This window comes from Balaenoptera ricei, chromosome X (assembly GCF_028023285.1).
Source record: "Balaenoptera ricei isolate mBalRic1 chromosome X, mBalRic1.hap2, whole genome shotgun sequence".
Lineage (NCBI taxonomy): Eukaryota > Metazoa > Chordata > Mammalia > Artiodactyla > Balaenopteridae > Balaenoptera > Balaenoptera ricei.
In genome coordinates, this window is record NC_082660.1 from 60,382,650 (window position 1) to 60,403,036 (window position 20,387).

The 20,387-nt window shown below is 39.0% G+C and overlaps 1 protein-coding gene across 4 annotated transcripts in view; it reads right to left on the bottom strand.

Moving 5' to 3' along the window:
* OPHN1 (oligophrenin 1) overlaps nucleotides 1-20,387 on the bottom strand; it is a 599,884-nt gene that overhangs the window by 87,599 nt on the left and 491,898 nt on the right. For all 4 annotated transcript variants that reach the window (XM_059910821.1, XM_059910818.1, XM_059910820.1 and 1 more), the window contains one exon: nucleotides 12,169-12,328. In XM_059910821.1, the coding sequence (XP_059766804.1) occupies nucleotides 12,169-12,328 (160 nt within the window). The remainder of the gene's footprint in view (nucleotides 1-12,168; nucleotides 12,329-20,387) is intronic.

Here is a 20,387-nt window from a genome sequence, read left to right on the forward strand (position 1 = left end):
GGTAGCAAAGGTCAGGACCAACTATGAGCACACTGGCAGCTGCAGAGGCCCTGGATGTCAGAATGATCTTCTATGGCTGCACACTCTCTCCCCAGGTATGCACACTTCAAAGGAGGCTGGTGACAGAGTTGTTAGAGGTGTGCAGGCACACAGATGGAAGGATGAGTGCTGTTGTGTTGACCAGTGACAGAATGCATGGCCTGATCTGAGCCCATATGCAGCTGTGGGGTCCCTGGCTGTTGGTGTACACTCCTGCAGCTGCATACTCTCCTCCTGGGCATTCACACTGCAGTGGTGGCTGATGATGGGAGTTGGGCTGGGAGCATGCAGGCACACAGCTGGAGGGGCTAGTTATGGGTGGGCAGTGGTGCTGGCCAGTGACAGAAGGCAGAGCCTGAGCCAGGTGCACAAGTGGTTGTCATCCATGGCTGCACGCTCTCCCCTGAGGATGTGTGTGCTACGGTAGAGGCCAAAGATGGTTGTCAGGCCAGTGGTGTGCAGGTGCACAGCTGGGTAGGCTAGCCCACTACTAGCACAGTAGTGGTGGTGAGCCTAGTGTCTGTAGGTTGGTGTCCTAAACCAGCCTTACTCACACAGCTGCAGAGGCCCACACTGCCTGTGGGCATGGCTCTTGGGCTCCAGTGGGGGTAGGGAGGGTCTCGGGCAGCTTGTCTTTTACACTTGTGCAGCTGCAGAGATTTTGGATGGCTGCCCAGGTGGTTCCTGGGCTCCATCAGGAGTGAGTGGGTAGAGAGAGTGGAGATGGACTCAGTTGGCTGCCATTAGGGAACATGAACACCTGTGGGGAAAAAGCTGGTCAAGATCTGCAGTGGGTTCATAGCAGCTGTGCTGGCCACTGGCTTCATCAGTGGTGAAATCTGCTGAGTCTGTCTGCAGAGCAGGTCTCTGTGGACTTTGACCAGTCCCACTGCATGTCTGCTAATAATAGCCTCTGCTTTTCTTCTTTGTTCCTAGCCAGCTATATACATCTCAGCTTTGCTGGTCTGGGTGGTGCAAAACTGAAGTGGGACATTTACATAGTGCCCTGAGAGGCTGGAGAAGATGGTCATTCACTCCCTTCTTCCCTTCCGGGCAAGAGGAACTTTTCCTAGCTGGGAAGTTCCTTCTTGGCACTAAACAATGTTGACTTGAAGGATGGGGATGATGAAAACAAAATGCAATTTCTTCCTTCTCTTCTTGTGCAATTATCCTCTTTTTGTTGTTGTTGTTGTTGCTCCAATGTGTTGCTAAACTTCCGAAGGAGACTATAGAAGCCTCCTAGAGGTGTTTTTGTTCATGGATAGTTATCCAATCATTGTTCTTGTGTGGGGACAGGGAAGCTGGATTCTCTAACATCACCATTTTTTCTGCCAAGCTTCATGTTGCCGTTCTGTTATTGATTTCTAGTTTGATTCCATTGCAGTCAGAGAAAACACACGCATGATTTCAATTTGTAAAAATTTTTCGAAGTTTATTTTATAGACTAGAATATTGACTATCTTGGTATGTGCCCCATGGCCACTTAAAAATCATGTATATTCTGATGCTGTTGGGTGTAGTATTGTATCAGTGTTGATCAGATCCTGTTGGTTGATGGTGCTCTTGATTTCTTCTATTTCTGATTTTCTGTCTAGTTGCATTTTCAGTTCTTGAGAGAGAAGGTTGTTAAAGTCTCCAAGTATAATTATGGATTTTATATTTCTCATATCAGTTCCACAAGTTTTTGCATCATCTAATTTGAAGTTTATTTAGTTTTTTTTTTTGGTTTAGTGCATAAACATTTAGGATAGCTATGATTTCTTGAACATTTCTTGGAATTCCAATTTGATTTATCTGTTCTGAGTGCATCTCTTTTTATAGGTTTTTAGTGGTTGTTTTAGGTATTACATTGTATATACATAACATCATAGGCTACTAGTGTGAACATTTCATGTCATTGGTGAAATGTATTTAAATCTCTCTTCACTTGATGTTTTTTATGCTCTGTTAATACCACTGTCTTAAGCATTTTCTTCACATACACTGAGAACCACATCAGATCATACCATAATTTTTGCTTCACCTCAATAAAGTTGGAAAAAATTATTTTTTGCTTTAAGCAGCAAACGTAATTGAGACAAGGGAAAAGCAACAAATAACATACAAGGGAATCCCCATAATGTTAAAAGCTGATCTTTCAGCAGAAACTCTGCAAGCCAGAAGGGAGTGGCAGGACATATTGAAAGTGATGAAGGAGAAAAATCTACAACCAAGATTACTCTACGCAGCAAGGATCTCATTCAGATCTGATGGACAAATTAAAAGCTTTACAGACAAGCAAAAGCTAAGGGAATTCAGCACCACCAAACCAGCTTTACAACAAATGATAAGGGAACTTCTCTAGGCAGAAAACACAAGAGAAGCAAAAGACCTACAATAACAAACCCAAAACAATTAAGAAAATGGTAATAGGAACATACATATGAATAACTACCTTAAAGGTAAATGGACTAAATGCTCCAACCAAAAGACATAGACTGGCTGAATGGACACAAAAACAAGACCCGTATATATACTGTCTAAGAGAGACCCAGGGACATATACAGACTGAGAGTGAGAGGATGGAAAAAGATATTCCATGCAAATGGAAATCAAAAGAAAGCTGGAGTAGTAATTCTCATATCAGACAAAATAGACTTTAAAATAAAGACTATTACAAGAGACAAAGAAGGACACTACATAATGATCAAGGGATCAATCCAAGAAGAAGATATAACAATTGTAATTATTTATGCACCCAACATAGGAACACCTCCAGACATAAGGCAAATGTTAACAGCCATAAAAGGCGAAATCAACAGTAACACAATAATAGTAGAGAACTTTAACACCCCACTTTCACCAATGGACAGATCATCCAAAATGAAAATGAATAAGGAAACACAAGATTTAAATGATACATTAAACAAGATGGACTTAATTGATATTTATAGGACATTCCATCCAAAAACAATAGAATACACATTCTTCTCAAGTGCGTGTGGAACATTCTCCAGGATAGATCATATCTTGGGTCACAAATCAAGCCTTGGTAAATTTAAGAAAACTGAAATTGTATCAAGTATCTTTTCCGACCACAACACTATGAGACTAGATATCAATTACAGGAAAAAATTTGTAAAAAATACAAACACATGGAGGCTAAACAATACACTACTATATAACCAAGAGATCAGGGAAGAAATCAAAGAGGAAATCAAAAAATACCTAGAAACAAATGACAATGAAAACACGACGACCCAAAACCTATGGGATGCAGCAAAAGCAGTTCTAACAGGGAAGTCTATGGCAATACAAGCCTACCACAAGAAACAAGAAACATCTCAAATAAACAACCTAACCTTACACTTAAAGCAATCAGAGAAAGAAGAACAAAAAACGCCCAAAGTTAGCAGAAGGAAACATATCAAAAACATCAGATGAGAAATAAATGAAAAAGAACTGAAGGAAACGATAGCAAAGGTCAATAAAACTAAAAGCTGGTTCTTTGAGACGATAAACAAAACTGATAAACCATTAGCCAGACTCATCAAGAAAAACAGGGAGAAGATTCAAATCAATAGAACTAGAAATTAAAAAGGAGAAGTAACAACTGACATTGCAGAAATACAAAGGATCATGATGGATTACTACAAGCAACTGTATGCCAATAAAATGGACAACCTGGAAGAAATGGACAAATTCTTCAAAAAGCACAACCTTCTGAGACTGAACCAGGAAGAAATAGAAAATATACACAGACCAATCACAAGCACTGAAATTGAGACTGATTAAAAATCTTCCAGCAAACAAAAGCCCAGGACCAGATGGCTTCACAGGTGAATTCTACCAAACATTTAGAGAAGGGCTAACACCTATCCTTCTCAAACTCTTCCAAAATATAGCCGAGGGAGGAACACTCCCAAACTCATTCTACGAGGCCACCATCACCCTAATACCAAAACCAGACAAAGATGTCACAAAGAAAGAAAACTATAGGCCAATATCACTGATGAACATAGATGCAAAAATCCTCACCAAAATACTAGCAAACAGAATCCAACAGCACATTAAAAGGATCACACAGCATAATCAAGTGGAGTTTATCCCAGGAATGCAAGGATTCTTCAATATATGCAAATTAATCAATGTGATACACCATATTAACCAGTTGAAGGAGAAAAACCATATGATCATCTCAATAGATGCAGAAAAAGCTTTTGACAAAATTCAACACCCATTTATGATAAAAACCCTCCAGAAAGTAGGCATAGAGGGAACTTACCTCAACATAATAAAGACCATATATGAGAAACCAACAGCCAACAGCGTTGTCAATGGTGAAAAACTGAAACCATTTCCATTATGATCAGGAAGAAGACAAGGTTACCCACTCTCACCAGTATTAATCAACATAGTTTTGGAAGTTTAAGCCACAGCAATCAGAGAGGTAAAAGAAATAAACTGAATCCAAATCAGAAAATAACTAAAACTGTCACTGTCTGCAGATGACATGATACTATACCTAGAGAATCCTAAAGATGCTACCAGAAAACTACTGGAGTTCACCAATGAATTTGGTAAAGTAGCAGGATACACAATTAAGGCACAGATATCTCTTGAATTCCTATACACTAATGATGAAAAATCTGAAAGAGAAGTTAAGGAAACACTCCCATTTACCACTGCAACAAAAAGAATAAGATACCTAGGAATAAACCTACCTAAAGAGACCAAAGACCTGTATGCAGAAACCTATAAGACACTGATGAAAGAAATTAAAGATGATACAAACAGATGGAGAGATATACCATGTTCTTGGATTGGAAGAATCAACATTGTGAAAATGACTATACTACCCACAGCAATCTACAGATTCAATGCAATCTCTATCAAACTACCAATGGCATTTTTCACAGAAGTAGAACAAAAAATTTTACAATTTGTATGGAAACACAAAAGGCCCCGAATAGCCAAAGCCATCTTGAGAAAGAAAAACGGAGCTGGAGGAATCAGGCTCCCTGAGTTCAGACTATATGCTACAAATCTACAGTAATCAAGACAGAATGGTACTGAACAAAAACAGAAATATAGATCAATGGAACAGGATAAAAAGATCAGAGATAAACCCACGCACATATGGTCACCGTATCTTTGATAAAGGAGGCAAGAATATACAGTGGAGAAAAGACAGTCTCTTCAATAAATGGTGCTGGGAAAACTGGACAGCTACATGGAAAAGAATGAAATTAGAACACTCCCTAACACTATACACAAAAATAAACTCAAAATGGATTTAAGACCTAAATGTAAGGCCAGACACTATCAAACTCTTAGAGGAAAACATAAGCAGAACACTCTATGACATAAATCACAGCAAGATCCTTTTTGACCCAGCTCCTAGAGAAATGGAAATAAAAACAAAAATAAACAAATGGGACCTAATGAAACTTAAAAGCTTTTGCACAGCACAGGAAACCATAAACAAGACGAAAAGACAACCCTGAGAATGGGAGAAAATATTTGCAAATGAAGCAACTGACAAAGGATTAAGCTCCAAAATATATAAGCAGCTCATGCAGCTCAACATCAAAAAACAACCCAATCCAAAAATGGGCAGAAGACCTAAATAGACATTTCTCCAAAGAAGATATACAGGTTGCCAACAAACACATGAAAGAATGCTCAACATCATTAATCATGAGAGAAATGCAAATCAAAACTACAATGAGATATTGTCTCACATCAGTCAGAATGGCCATCATGAAAAAATCTACAAACAGTAAATGCTGGAGAGGGTGTGGAGAAAAGGGAACACTCTTGCACTTTTGGTGGGAATGTAAATTGATACAGCCACTATGGAGAACAGTATGGAGGTTCCTTAAAAAACTACAAATAGAACTACCATACGACCCAGCAATCCCACTACTGGGCATATACCCTGAGAAAACCATAATTCAGAAAGAGTCATGTACCACAATATTCACTGAAGCTCTATTTACAATAGTCAGGACATGGAAGCAACCTAACGGTCCATCGACAGATGAATGGATAAAGAAGATGTGACACATATATACAATGGAATATTACTCAGCCATAAAAAGAAACGAAATTGAGTTATTTGTAGTGAGGTGGATGGACCTAGAGACTGTCATACAGAGTGAAGTCAGAAAGAGAAAAATAAATACCATATGCTAACACATATATATGGAATCCTAAAAATATATATATGGTTCTGATGAACCTAGGGGCAGGACAGGAATAAAGACGCAGAGGTAGAGAATGGACCTGAGGACACGGGGAGGCGGAAGGGTAAGCTGGGATGAAGTGAGAGAGTGGCATGGACATATATACACTACCAAATGTAAAATAGCTAGCTAGTGGGAAGAAGCCGCATAGCACAGGGAGATCAGCTCAGTGCTTTGTGTCCACCTAGAGGGGTGGGATATAGAGTGTGGGAGGGAGATGCATGAGGCAGGAGATATGGGGATATATGTATACATATAGCTGATCCACTTTGTTATAGAGCAGCAACTCACACAACATTGTAAAGCAATTATACTCCAATAAAGATGTTAAAAAAAATGTAATTGAGAAATCGAAATGGGAGAATAAAAGTCTATGAAGTTTATTCATAATTTTGCTCGTTCTGTTGTTCTTTCTTTTGTCCTGCTATTCCAAGATCCCTTCTTTAATTGTGCCCTTTTTGTTTAAAGAACTTCCTTTAGCCATTATTTTAGGATAGGTCTGCTGTAACAAATTCTCTTAGTAGTCTGTTGCTTGGATTGCAAAATTTGTGTTATTCTGTAAGTTCACTGTTTCTTTCTCCTGTCCTCTCTATTGTATTGTTGAGTACATCCAGTGAATTTTAAAATTTCACTTATGGCATTTTTCAGTTCTATATTTTTCACTTGTTTCTTCTTTATATCTTCTATTTCTTTCCCGAGTCTTTGTATTACTCTGCAGAAATTTTCTATTACTTTGCTGAAATTTTTCCATCTGTTTCAAATGTATTCTTAATTGCACATTATAGCATTTTTATGATGGCTGCTTTAAAATTCTTGTCAGATAATTAACATCTGTGTCATCTGGATGTTGATGTCTTTTGATGGTCTCTGTTTCTCATTCATGTTGAGATCTTCCTTGTTCTTGGTATGACAAATAATTTTCAACTGAAGCCTGCACATTTTGGGTATCATGAGAATCTTGTTCTTACTTATACCTTCTGTTAGAGCAGGCCTCTTCTCACAGTGCCACTGCAGGGGAGGAGGTGCACTACCTTATTACTGCGAGGATGGAGTGGAAGTCCAGATTTTCCCCTTGGCCTCCATTGACATCCCAAAGGGAAGGAAAGGCTCCTTGTTAGGAGTAGGTAGGGAAGGAAACACTACCTTGTTACTGCTAGGCAAATGTAGGAGTTTAGGCTCCTCACTAGGCCCTGCTGATACCACTCTGGCTGGAGAAGAAGGGTGTCTCATTACGGTTCCCCACATGGTCTCCTCTCAACTGATACCACAGTGTAGTAGACTTACTACCACAGAGTAATGGTAAAGTCCTGTATTTCTGCCAGGCCTCCTCTGACACTACTCTAGTGCTAAATGGTCATGGGAGTCCAGGTGCTTTATGTGGTCTCCACTGACACCATTGGGAGTGGGGGAAGGTATCTCATTACCACCAGGTGAGGATGAAAGTCTGGTTCCCCACTTGGCCTCCTTGACACAACCACATGGGGCAGGAAGAGGTTGGTTGAGGTGCCTTGTTACAGACTGGCAAAGATAGAAGTCTAGGCTTTCCACTCAGCATTTGCTGAGGGTGGGGGTGAGGCCTCAAGTTTTTGGTGGCATTTTGTGGTGAAGGGGTTATTTTCTAAATTTTTTTTGTCATTAGGCTGTTCCTTTCCAGTTCCTTTGGACAGAGAGAGCAGGCTTTTGCTGGGACCTCTTTTGACTGTACCCGTTGGTGTTCTTAGGTTGTCAGCTTCTACACTACCCAATCTGGAAGACCTGAGGCAAAATCAAAACCCTGATGACTTGTGGCCATGTCATTCCTCAGGTCCCAAGGTCCGTACATGGTCTGGTGTGCCTTGTTCCCTTCATGTTTCAGAGTCTTCTTTTTTTGTTTTTTTTAAAGTTTTCTTTTTTATATTTTTATCTTATATCAGAGCATACTTGATTAATAATGTTGCATTAGTTTCAGGTGTATAGCAAAGTGATTCAGTTATACATATACACGTAATCTATTCTTTTTCAAATTCTTCTCCCATTTAGGTTATTACAGAATATTGAGCAGCATTCTCTGTGCTATACAGTAGGCCCTTGTTGGTTATCTATTTTAAATATAGCAGTGTGTACATGTCAATCTTAAACTCCCAATCTATCCCTGTCCCCCCACCCTTCCCCCCGGTAACCATAAGTTCGTTCTCTAAGTCTGTGAGTCTTTTTCTGTTTTGTGTTGCTTTTATATATAATGTCTAGGGTTTTTAGGCTTTCTCAGTAGAGAAATAAAATATGCATATTAAAATCTATCAAATATATTAATGCATGTGTATGTATATATATGTATTGTTTTTCTTTGCCAGAATGACAAAGAATAAATTATTGAAATGACGTTTGGAACTAGGAGTTGAGAATAAGTAAAGGGTGGAATTACTTTTCATTCTATACTTTCTTCATGGTTGGAAATTTTTACCATGTATATGTATTGCTTTTATTTAAAAATTTAAAAAACACTTAAAGCAGTAAATACTTTTCAGTTCCTGCCCTAGATGACTTGTCTTGGGAAACGGAAACCACTGTCCACTCTTTCTTCCAAAAACTATCTCCTCTCCAGGAGTCTATGGCTCCCCTATCTCCTCATTCTCATGTTACTGAACATTCTTTCTTGATCTGTTTTGTGGTCTCTTCTAATGGCCCTTAAAACATTGGCACTCCCTAGATTTCAATCTTTGGTCTAACATTTATTGTCTTGCTACAAGTATCCCTAGGCAAAACTCGCATGGTTTTAACCACTGCCTCTATGCTATGGAAGGCCAACTTTATTTCCCTAATCCTGTTCTATTCTCTGATCTCAGATGTCTCATAGGCATATCTATCTTAACTAGTCCCAAACTGAACTCCTGCTCTTTTTTTCAAATCTTCTTCTCCCTCAGCCTATCCATCACAGTAAATGGAAACTTCATCCTTCTAGTTGCTCTGATATAAAACCTTGAAGTTATCCATGACTCCTCTCTCTCTCCCACATTCCACATGATTTGTTAGCAAGTCCTGTCAGCTCTGCCTTCAAAATTATTTAGAATCTGACCACTTTCTCACCATCTCCACTGTTACCACCGTCATCCAAGGTACAAACCATTTCTTGATTGCATTATTGAAACAGGCTCTTAATTAGACTCTTTGCTTCTACCCTTGTTCCCCTACAGCTATTATCCACAAAGCATCCAGAATAGTCCTATTAAATATAAGTCAAATCATGTCATTTCTCTAGTCAAAAACCTCATTCTATCCTACTCAGACAGTAAAGTCAAAATCCTTCCAATGAGTTCTAAGGCCCTATAGGATCTATTTAGCTTTCCCTCTCCATTTCCTCTCTGAACCATCTTCTTCTGTTTCCTCTTTTGATTAAGCCTTCTGGCCTCCTTTTTGTACCATGAACATGATATATGCATTTCTGCCTCAGGGATTTTCCACTTACCATTTCTTCAGCCTAGAATGATTTCCCCCCAGATATCTGAATGAACAATTCCTTTATTTCCTATGGGTCTCTGCTCAAAAGTCCTTCTTGATGAGGTCTTCCTGGCCACTGTATTTAAAATGTGAAAACCACTTCTCAACCCTTCCTATTCCCATTTTCTGCTTTACTGTTCATCTTAATGCTCATTACCATTTAACATATTATATATTTTAGTTATATTGATACTGTTTTTCTAAATTAAATGAGGGCTGTATCCCCATGCCTAAAACAGTACCTGGCAAATGTGGATACTCAAAATATATTTTCTGAATGAATGAACCAATCAGTTAATCAATAAATGATATCTGGGTTATAGACCAAGAGTCAGAAAATTACAGTCCACAGGTCTACTGCCAGTTTTGTCAATAAAGTTTTATTGGAACATTCATTTGTTTATATGTTATCTATGACTGCTTTCCCAAAACAAAGGTGAAGTTGAGTAGTTGTGACACACATCTATGACCTACAAAGCCTAGAATATTTATTATATGGTTCTTCAATAAAAAGTTCGCCAATCCCTGCTTTGGATTCATAGTCAACTACTTCCTAGATATTGCTCTCTGGATACATTCCAGAAATCTCAAATCCAATCTGCCCCAAACTGAGCTTTTTCTCCATCTTTCTAAAATTTTCCCATTCTGTATTTCTTATATGTATGAAGTAGAGTCCCATCCACACAGTCTCCCAAATGTAACTCTATTCATCATACTACTCTAATTTGAAGCAAGGCTTTCCCAAGCCTGCAAGAACAATTTCAAACATTCCAAACTCCTTAATTAGACAAAGCCTAGTCCTTTTAGGACATGGCCACCGTCTGCCTCCAATCACATCTCCTGCCACTCCTATTTCCATTTCATGTTCCAACAATATAAAATGGTTTGGGGTTTTAGGTCCTTGGGCCTTTGTTCATGCTGAACCGTCTCCTTGAAATTTCTTTTCCCTATTTCCCTTTCTTTCCCACTTTAAGTATTGACATAGGTTGTACTTCTCTGCAAGTACCCATCCTTGATAATCCCAAAGTGCCCTGTATATACCCAATAATATCACTGTACCAAAATGACTGGTAAGGCAGCACTGTATAGTGATTAAGTACTTCAACTCTGAGCCAGGTACATGGATTTAAATTCTAGCTCTCTCACTAGCTAAATGGCCTTGGGCATGTAACTGTCACATAGCATGTGTTTATTATCATCTTCACATTTCAGCTGAAACAAAATGACTATCAGAGAAGTTACATTGCTCAATGTAACACAGATAATATGGCAGAGAATGTCAATTGTTCTCCAATATCCATTCTCTCCTTCTTTTAGTAAAAGAACTAAAGTCTTAGCTAGGCACATGGCTGCCCCAAACAAAAACTAAATTTCCCTGCTTTTCTTACAGCTAGATCTGACCATGAGATTAAATTCTGATAAATGGTATGTAAATAAAAGTGATATGTGTGACTTCCAGGTCATTGCCTTAAAGGAAAGGGTTATATCCTCAGCTTTCTTTCTTTCATACTTCCCAATTGATATAATGTAGAAGATATTTGGTCATGCAGATGAAGCAGCACCTTAGGGATGACGGAACAACAACAAAGAAGTAAGCTGGGTTCTAGCCTTTGTCAAGTCACTGTATCAGGCCTGGACCACCTTGCTGAACTGTTCCAAACCAAGAAATAAATGTCTCTTGTGTTGGAGCCACTGTGGTATCTTAGCAGCCTAACCTGTATCTTACCTAATACAGCTAGTAAGTGGAAGAGCTTGGATTTGAACTGTGCATACCACCTGGACTATATCACCAGTCCCCTCCCCCTGAAGAAAAGTTTTTATTGAATTATGCTCTGCTAGGATGGCATTGGCTGCTAGAAAGCCTAGAGTCAAATGTAGGGCCATCCGTAGCAAGTGTATAGGACTTGTCATTAAATATTTCTTGTCTAGTCTCATTCCTGGGTTCATTTTCTATCTGTATCATGATTTTTCATTTTTCATTTGACCTAATTACAATGTACACTACTTCATATTTTACATACCATATAAATATAACACCTTAAATTCTTTAGAATGTGATGGGGTTTTAATAAGTATTGCTTTCTTTATGGTTTAATTGTACATATACCACTTTTATACCTATCATTTTCCTTTGTTTACATGGTTGTCTCCATATTATACTATTAACTCCTTAAAGGCATGTACAATGATATTTTTCTTCTTCTATACCATCTTGCATGGGGTCTGATAATAAAATAGTTGCATGGTCAAGCAATGTTTGCTGAACGAATGAATTTCACAGGGTCAGAAATGCTATTAAATGTCATTGTGTCATATGGAATTTCCTTCCATTATAACTTGGACCAGAGACAAGACACAACTCTAAAAATTGGCTAGGGGAAAGTGTCACATGGTTGGAGGAGTGATGGTGAGGATAGGAAATACATACCTTGACAAAGTGCTCAATTAGGATTTCCACCACAATGTTCTGGAATTTGATGTTCATCATGGCAGCCACAGTGTCCTCCTGAGCTCTCATGAGAGTGGGCCCAAAGATCACCCCCATGTTAGAGGGGGTCATAAGATTCTCTTTGCTGTGCTCACACACACTGCCAGAAGAGAAAGAAAATGATTAACAAGATTTTCTCCAAGACCCCACTGTAACCAAGACTGCGTTAGATGCTTTAGGGGGTAAGAGAAACTAAAAAGTAGAAGAAAAGGAGAGGCCCAAAATATATATGGGAAGAAAAGATTATAAAGGAAGCAACTAGCAAAGAATACAAGATAGCATATAATTCGGGGCCAAAGTGAGCCATAGCTAACTTAGTTTGTAGCACTGTAGAAGTCACGAGAAGAGGGGTGGATGGCTATAGCATTTGGAAAGACAGGAGGGAAGCAAGACGGTATTCCAGGGCAAGAGGTACAGCATGTATAAAGCATATATAAAGAAGAACAAAGCACATAGAGAAAGTGCCTACCAGTCTCACCAGTCAGGAATCTAGTCTCTTCCCCAGCCCTAGCTAGAGAGGCAAAAAACTCAAAGAGCCAAAAGAGATCCTTAAGATGAGCACTTTATCATTGCCCTCACATTACAGATGAGAAAATAGAGGTCCAAAGAAGGAAAGAGATTTGGCTGAAGCCACAGTCAGTTAGCCTGATTAAAGAAGGGCCTGTAATCCCAAATCTTCTGGTCCCTGGTCACTTTCCTTACTTAAATTACCTTAAGGGGCTTCCTATCACTTATAGGACCCTGCCAATTCTCTTCAAAGTAGCAATTAAAGTCTTCAGTAACTTGACACATATTTCCAATCTCAATGCACAGCTTGGGCTCTGAAGCTGACCTGGGTTTGAATCCCAACTCTGCCACCCATTAGCCGTGCAACAGTGAATGTTGCTGACCTAACCTCTCTGGGCTTCAGTTTTCCCACTTGCAAAAATAGTATCCACCTCAGACGGTTGTGAAATAAATAGAGCTAAATTGCTTTAGCATGGTATCCTGGAAATATTCCATTAGAAGTATCTGCTGTTATAATGACCTCTCCAGGAGCCTCCATCTAGGCACTGCTGATGTCTGACACTCTTATATACTACACTGCTTAGATAAAGTTTTCTGGCTATATCATGCTGTTTCAGATCTCCGTATCTTTGCTCATGCCATTCCCTCTGTTTAGAATGTCTTCATCCTCCTAGAGCCAAAGAATGTCTATCCTTTGAGATTCACTTTAGGTGACATCTCCTTCAGGGCTCTCACAGCCCACTGTCCTCATCTTGATTGACACCATTGGCAAGTCGAATATATTGCAATTTTCTGTTTCTTATCTGCCTTTCCTACTAGGTGGTAAACAACTTCCAAGTGTGTGTGCCTCACACAGAGCAGATACTAATTAATTATTTTTAATAGAACTGAGAGCCTCTAGCACTCTTTCATGTAGTACTGGAGGCAGCTAAGTAAAAGGTGTACAGCCCTTTGGTCAGTTTGGCTGTGGGAGTGGGGAGATAAGGGAATGGAACAGCCCACCGCAAACACTAATTTTCAAAACCTGCCCAGGTCAAGGTCCTTGAGAGACTGACCCCATTAAGAGGCAGGTTCCAGTCACTAACAAGGTAATTGACAGGGACAGAATCCTTAGACAAATCCTAATGAAATCTGTTAAGCCCATGACAAAGGCTGGGTGCCATTCAGATGATAATGAACAGCAACTATTCACAGGCCTTTGGTATTGCTGGACTGGTGATGGATCCCTTTTAACAGTTTAAATACTTCTGCAATTAACCCTTATTCTTTAGTGACAGAATAGTTCAGATGTTAAAATGGAAAAGCAACTCCATGCTGCCACCAAGATCCAGAATGGCTAAACCACTAGTAACAAGGCAAGGACACTTGTGAGACAACAGCCTCCAGCATGTGTAAATGCTTATCTCCTTTTTTGAGCTTTGAAAGAAAGTGACTTTGGTTGAATATGCCAGAGCTCACTTAATCTGCATAACTCCAAAAGGCAGAGTATTTTATTGCTGAAGCCTAGTTTCACAGAGGGTAAAGAACTTAGTTAAGGTCAAACAGTTTGTGAATACATGGCAATACAGGGATTCAAACCCATATCTGTTGGGATCCAAGTCTTACAGTCATCCCATTGCATCCCACTGCCTGCTTGTCTAGTTCCTGTCAAGAAATCAGCCCCTATGGGGGCCCCTTTAAGCTAAAGCCACCTTCTATTTCTCTGATGGAGGTTCGAGGTATTCCATTTAGAACACTCTTTTCATTCTTAGTCTTCTTATGAGATTTGAAAGGTAATCTATTCTTTGGGGAGGTTTCTTTCCATTTGACATCTCTCCTTTTATTATACATTTTGAAAATCATTAAGAGGCATAATTGTAGGTTAATAAGATGAATGAAACCAAAAATAAGGGCATCATGAGTAGTTAATTAGGTGGGAGTTTGTAATATGATTTGGAAGCAAAGAAATCTTAAATTCTCTAGTCCACTTAGACTAAAGAAAATAGATACTTCTTTTTTTTTTAACATCTTTATTGGAATATAATTGCTTTACAATGGTGTTAGTTTCTGCTTTATAACAAAGTGAATCAGTTATACATATACATATATCCCCATATCCCCTCCCTCTTGCGTCTCCCTCCCACCCTCCCTATCCCACCCTTCTAGATGGTCACAAAGCACCAAGTTGATCTCCCTGTGCTATGCGGCTGCTTCCCACTAGCTATCTATTTTATATTTGGTAGTATATATAAGTCCATGCCACTCTCTCACTTCATCCCAGCTTACCCTTCCCCCTCCCTATGTCCTCAATGGATACAACTTCTTGAACATCAAAATTTAAACCAAAGAAACAGGTATTAGAGAGAGGTTATAAAAAGCCTCAGTTTAGGAAAAAATAATTTTGATTAGATGGTTTAGATCAGAGGTCATAAATTAAAATGCCTATAAAAACAGAACTACCTTATGATCCAGAAACCCCAGTTCTAGGTATATATTCAAAGGAAATGAAATCAGTATCTCAAAGAGAATATCTGTACTCCCATATTCATTGCAGCATTAGTCACAATAGCCTAAGTGTCCTTAGATGGAAAAACAGATAAACATATACACACAATGGAATATCAATAAGCCTTAAAAAAGAAGGATATCCTGCCTTTTGCAACAACATGGATGAACTTGGAGGACATTATGTTAAGTGAAATAAGCCAGACACAGAGAGTAGAATAGTAGTTGCCAGGGGCTGGGGGAGGGGAAATTGGGGGAGATGTTGGTCAAGAGGTACAAATTTTCAGTTACATAAGATGAGTAAGTTTTAGAGATCTAATATATAGCAATATGAATATAGTTAACGATACTGTATTTTGTGCTTGAAATTTGCTAAGAGGGTAGATCTTAAGTGTTCTTCATAGAAAGAAAGAAAGAAAGAAAGAAAGAAAGAAAGAAGGAAGGAAGGAAGGAAGGAAGGAAGGAAGGAAGGAAAAGAAAGAAAGAAAGAAAGAAAGAAGGAAAGAAAGAAAGAAAGGAAGAAAGGAAGAAAGGAAGAAAGGAGGGAGGGAGGGAGGGAGGGGAGGAAGGAAGGAAGGAAGGAAGGGAGAAAATGGTAACTATGTGAGGTGATAGATATAGTAATTAGCTATATTGTGGCAATTCTTTCACAATATATACATATACCAAACATCATTATGGTATATAAGTAATATACCATAAATATATACAATTTTTATTTGTCAATTATACCTCAACAAATATGAAAAAATAAAAATAAAAACTGAATAAGTTCATTAAACTGGTTCCATCACTAATGCGTTGTATGACTCCGGGCCTATCTTTTTCCATCCCTAGGTATCTGTTCGCTCACCTATAAAATGAGGTGGTTATTGGGTAATCTAAAGAGCCTTTCAGCTCTGCCATTCAGTGACTCTAAGGAAGTCCTTCCCTTGAAAATAATGGAAAAAAGAAACAGTCACACATTATGTGTCTACTGTTGGAAGAACATAGAACCATTTATTAAGTATGTTTGCCCTCCCCACTGTAAAGACCCCCCCAAAAAACCCCAAATAACCAAAATAAACCACCTCAAATCCCAAAAAAACAAATCAAAAAAAGAACTTGAATCAGAGCAAGCCTCTTGATTCAAAATATGGGAAACTTTAAAGGACAAATGACCTGTTTTCTTTAACAAATAAATTATAAGAAAAAAGAAAGAGATGAAGAAGAAACTTACAGATTGGGAACATGGTAAAAACACAGAGGCCCTATCCTATCAAACTTTGGCCTCTGTGTTCTTTATTAGCCCTCCAAGTGATTCTGATACACACAAAAGATTGAGAACTACTGCTATAGATAAGGGATCACCAAACTATGGCCCTTGGGCCAAATCCAACCTGTTTTTGTAGATAAAGTTTTATTGGAGTATTGTTATGCTTATTCATTCACATATCATCAATGGCTGTTTTTGTATTATAAAGGTAGAACTAAGTAGCTGCAACAGAGTCCATATAGCTCACAAAGCCTTCAATATGTATTATCTAATCCTTTCTGGAAAACATTTGCTGACCTCTGCTAGAGATTAAAAGAGACTTAAAAAACATCTGAAAAGATTCCTATGTGTGGACGTTATTTGGATCCTTATTAAAAAATATATATATATATATATATGATATATCTGAGACTACTGGAAAATTGAACACAGAATATTTAATGATATTAAGTAATTATTAACAGTTTGTTTTCAGATGTGATAATTATATTGTGTTTATATGTACAAAGAATTTTCATTTTTCAATATACATACTGAAATATTTATGGATAAAATAATGTCTTAGATTTGCTTCACAATAATATAGGAGGAGGGGAAATGAATAGGGATATAGATGAAACAAGATTTGCTACATGTTGAAAATTGTTGAAGCTGGGTGATAGGCACATGAGAGTTCCTTATAGGCCCATGAGAGTTCCTTATACTATTCCTTCAGACTCAGGATGCCACAAGGATTTAAAAAGTCCCCCACCCTCCTCAACAAAATTTTGGCTAAAGATTTAAGAGGATTATACCTGGATCAAGGTTGAGTAGAGGCCTTTCCAGCCAGAATGGAAAAAAGCATCTGAAGTGACAAAAACCTTTCTTAAGGACATTATTCCTAGGTACGGCCTTCCCTCTACTATTCAGAGCAACAATGGATCTGCTTGCATCACAGAAATAATGCAAACAGCAAATAAAGGTTTAGGTATAAAATGGAAACTTCACTCAGCATGGAGACCCCAATCTACAGAAAGGCTAAGAAGATGAACCACACTCTGAAGAAAATGCTTGCCAAGCGATGCCAGGAAACTCATCTAAAATGGAACAAGGTCTTGCTGATTGCTCTCCTTTGTATACTGGTGGCCCCTAGAAGTGGGCTAGGTATACAGGAGACCACTCTTACCTCCTAAGAGTAAAGAAAGAGAATCACTTCTAACACAGGAGGCAAAAATTAAACAGTATGTACAACAGATTGGTCAATTGTTAACCACTGCATGAGCTTGTGTTCTACAGGTCTCCCCCTCACCTGGAAGCTCCCTTGCGTCCCTTTAAAGCAGGAGACCCAGTGCTGCTGAAAGTGTGAAAAAAGAGCAAGGGGGCGTCCCTGGTGGCACAGTGGTTAAGAATCTGCCTGCCAATGCAGGGGACATGGGTTCGAGCCCTTCTCCGGGAAGATCCCATATACCGCGGAGCAACTAAGCTGGTGCACCACAACTAGTGAGCCTGAACTTTAGAGCCCACGAGCCACAACTATTGAGCCCACGTGCCGCATCTACTGAAGCCCACGTGCTCTAGAGCCTGTGCTCCACAACAAAGAGTAGCCCCTGCTCACCACAACTAGAGAAAGCCTGCGTGCAGCAACGAAGACCCAACACAGCCAAAAATAATAAATAAATTTTAAAAAAAAAGAGCAAGGATCTGAGCAGCAGCTTGAAGAAAAATGGAAGGGATCCTATGACATTCTTCTTACTACTCAGAAACTTTAAGTATTTGTTCCGACAAGCAGAATGAAAGTTCTGTTTTCTTATCCTTTCTCATACCTCTTATGTACAAAGCTATAGATCCATATGCTGATCCTTTTGATAATTCTAACTGCCAGATATGTGGTCAGCTTCCTATTTCTGGGTCTTCAGGATTGCCTTGATGGGTTTTCCCCATACAGGAAATGGTTTGGAAACAACTGGCTACAACAAGTCTCTCTGAAGTACCAGTTCCACACTGGGCTTCAGACTTATTCCCCTGAATTCCTAAGGAAATGAGATCTTTTCTGTCTACTAAAGTTCCAGCTGTCATTCCTCTTACCTCTAACTGGGCCTGTTGCACCAAAATGGCAGACGAAGGGATTGAGATATTAATCACATAAGACTCGGATCCAGGACTTGGAGCTCAAATATTGTAAATTTGGTATCTACTCCCCAAAATTTAGACACCCCATCTCAGCAGGAAGTAGTCAGAATGGTTGTCACCCAGTTCCCTGAAAGATTTGGGTAAAGATAAAACCAAAGTGGGGATTAAAACCGAGCTCCCCTAAAACCGAGTTCCTCTGCTGAGTTTATGATTAACATCTCTATCCAAAATGATTGTTCCCTTTCTCATCTAATATCTGTTCTCCTCAAGATTGAGGAGGATCAAAGAAAAAGGGGGGAGTGAGACTGAGCATGGCCCTGTGGGGCTCCCAGGACTCCCCGTTTCTTGTAGGGGCAAGACTCCAGCCTGCATGACTTTCCCTGTGTTCCAAAGGGCGGATTTGAACAGCTGCTAATCAAGGGAGAAGCAGCCAGGAAACCACCTGAGGAAAGACTAAAGGAACCAGAGAAGCTCATCAAGAAGATTACCTGAGACCAGATTAGAGGAGTGCAGGCCCTACACATACCCTAATCTTGTCAGAGACCCCACCCTTGAACCACTGTTATAAAACACTTCATCAGATCCTCTGGGGTTGGGACACATAGTTTTTCAGGCAGGAGCTGGCTGTGTCCCCCTTTGCCTAGCAAAGTAATAAAGCTATTCTTTTCTATTCACCCAAAACTTTCTCTCCAAGGTTTGATTCGGCACTTGTGTACAGAGAAGCTGAGCTTTTGGTAACATCCCAATCCCTGAAGATGATGCCCTTAAGGGCAGACAGCTTTGGTTTCATCCATTGGTGTTATATTATCCATAATTTAAATACTTCAACATAGCCAGTGCAATGTCCTAAATTTCATCAATGTCATCAATTGCAATCACACCATTATTTTATTATGTACCACTAAGAAAGAAGAAACTTTCACTGTCAAATCATTATGTAATATTTTTGAAGACATTTTAAATAGAAAATAAACTCAACAATGTATATAATTTAACTAAAATGACTACAACATGAGCAGCTATCATCATGTTCATGCATGTAGAGGTTATGATAATTACATAAAAACTGCTACCTGACAACAGTGATTTTAAGAAACAATTGATTCTAAGATGCATCCAGAATTCAGGTTACAATTTGAAAAAGACAAGTGCCCCTTAGAAAGGATGAAATTTGATATATGTGTTTGTTAGTTTTCATGCACACTCTAGGACAGGTCAGTTATGGTTGTAGTATTCTAATTTTAAATGCATACTTACATACTCTAGGGCTGATTAATTAGTATTTAAAAGGCTCTAATCAGAAGCCAGAGGGGCTACTATAAGCTTCAGCTAACCTCATCTCCAATCAAAACCAATGGCTCTGTTAATTAGCATGGTTGGGGGCAAAATGACTTCTCATTGCTTAGATGTGTCAAGATAAATGGATTGTGGATTGGCTAGAAATATTGTATAGACATTCTCAAGCTTTCATTGACAGGTTAGAATAGAGCAATGATCAATCTTAACATCAGTAAGGTGGGTCAACTAATATTACGCATCTTCAGATGTGATGCAGCATAAGGTACACAAAATCACCTATGATGTGTTCTACCCCCAAAATAGTTAACTTGAACCCATCTAGCCTTAAAATACAACCTCTGCTTTATAAGAAATAAAGAAAATAGGGGAACAAGCTGAAAAATACAATGAAAAAGTAGACAAAACTAGTGAGAGTGGCGTGGACATATATACACTAACAAACGTAAAATAGATAGCTAGTGGGAAGCAGCCGCATAGCACAGGGAGATCAGCTCGGTGGTTTGTG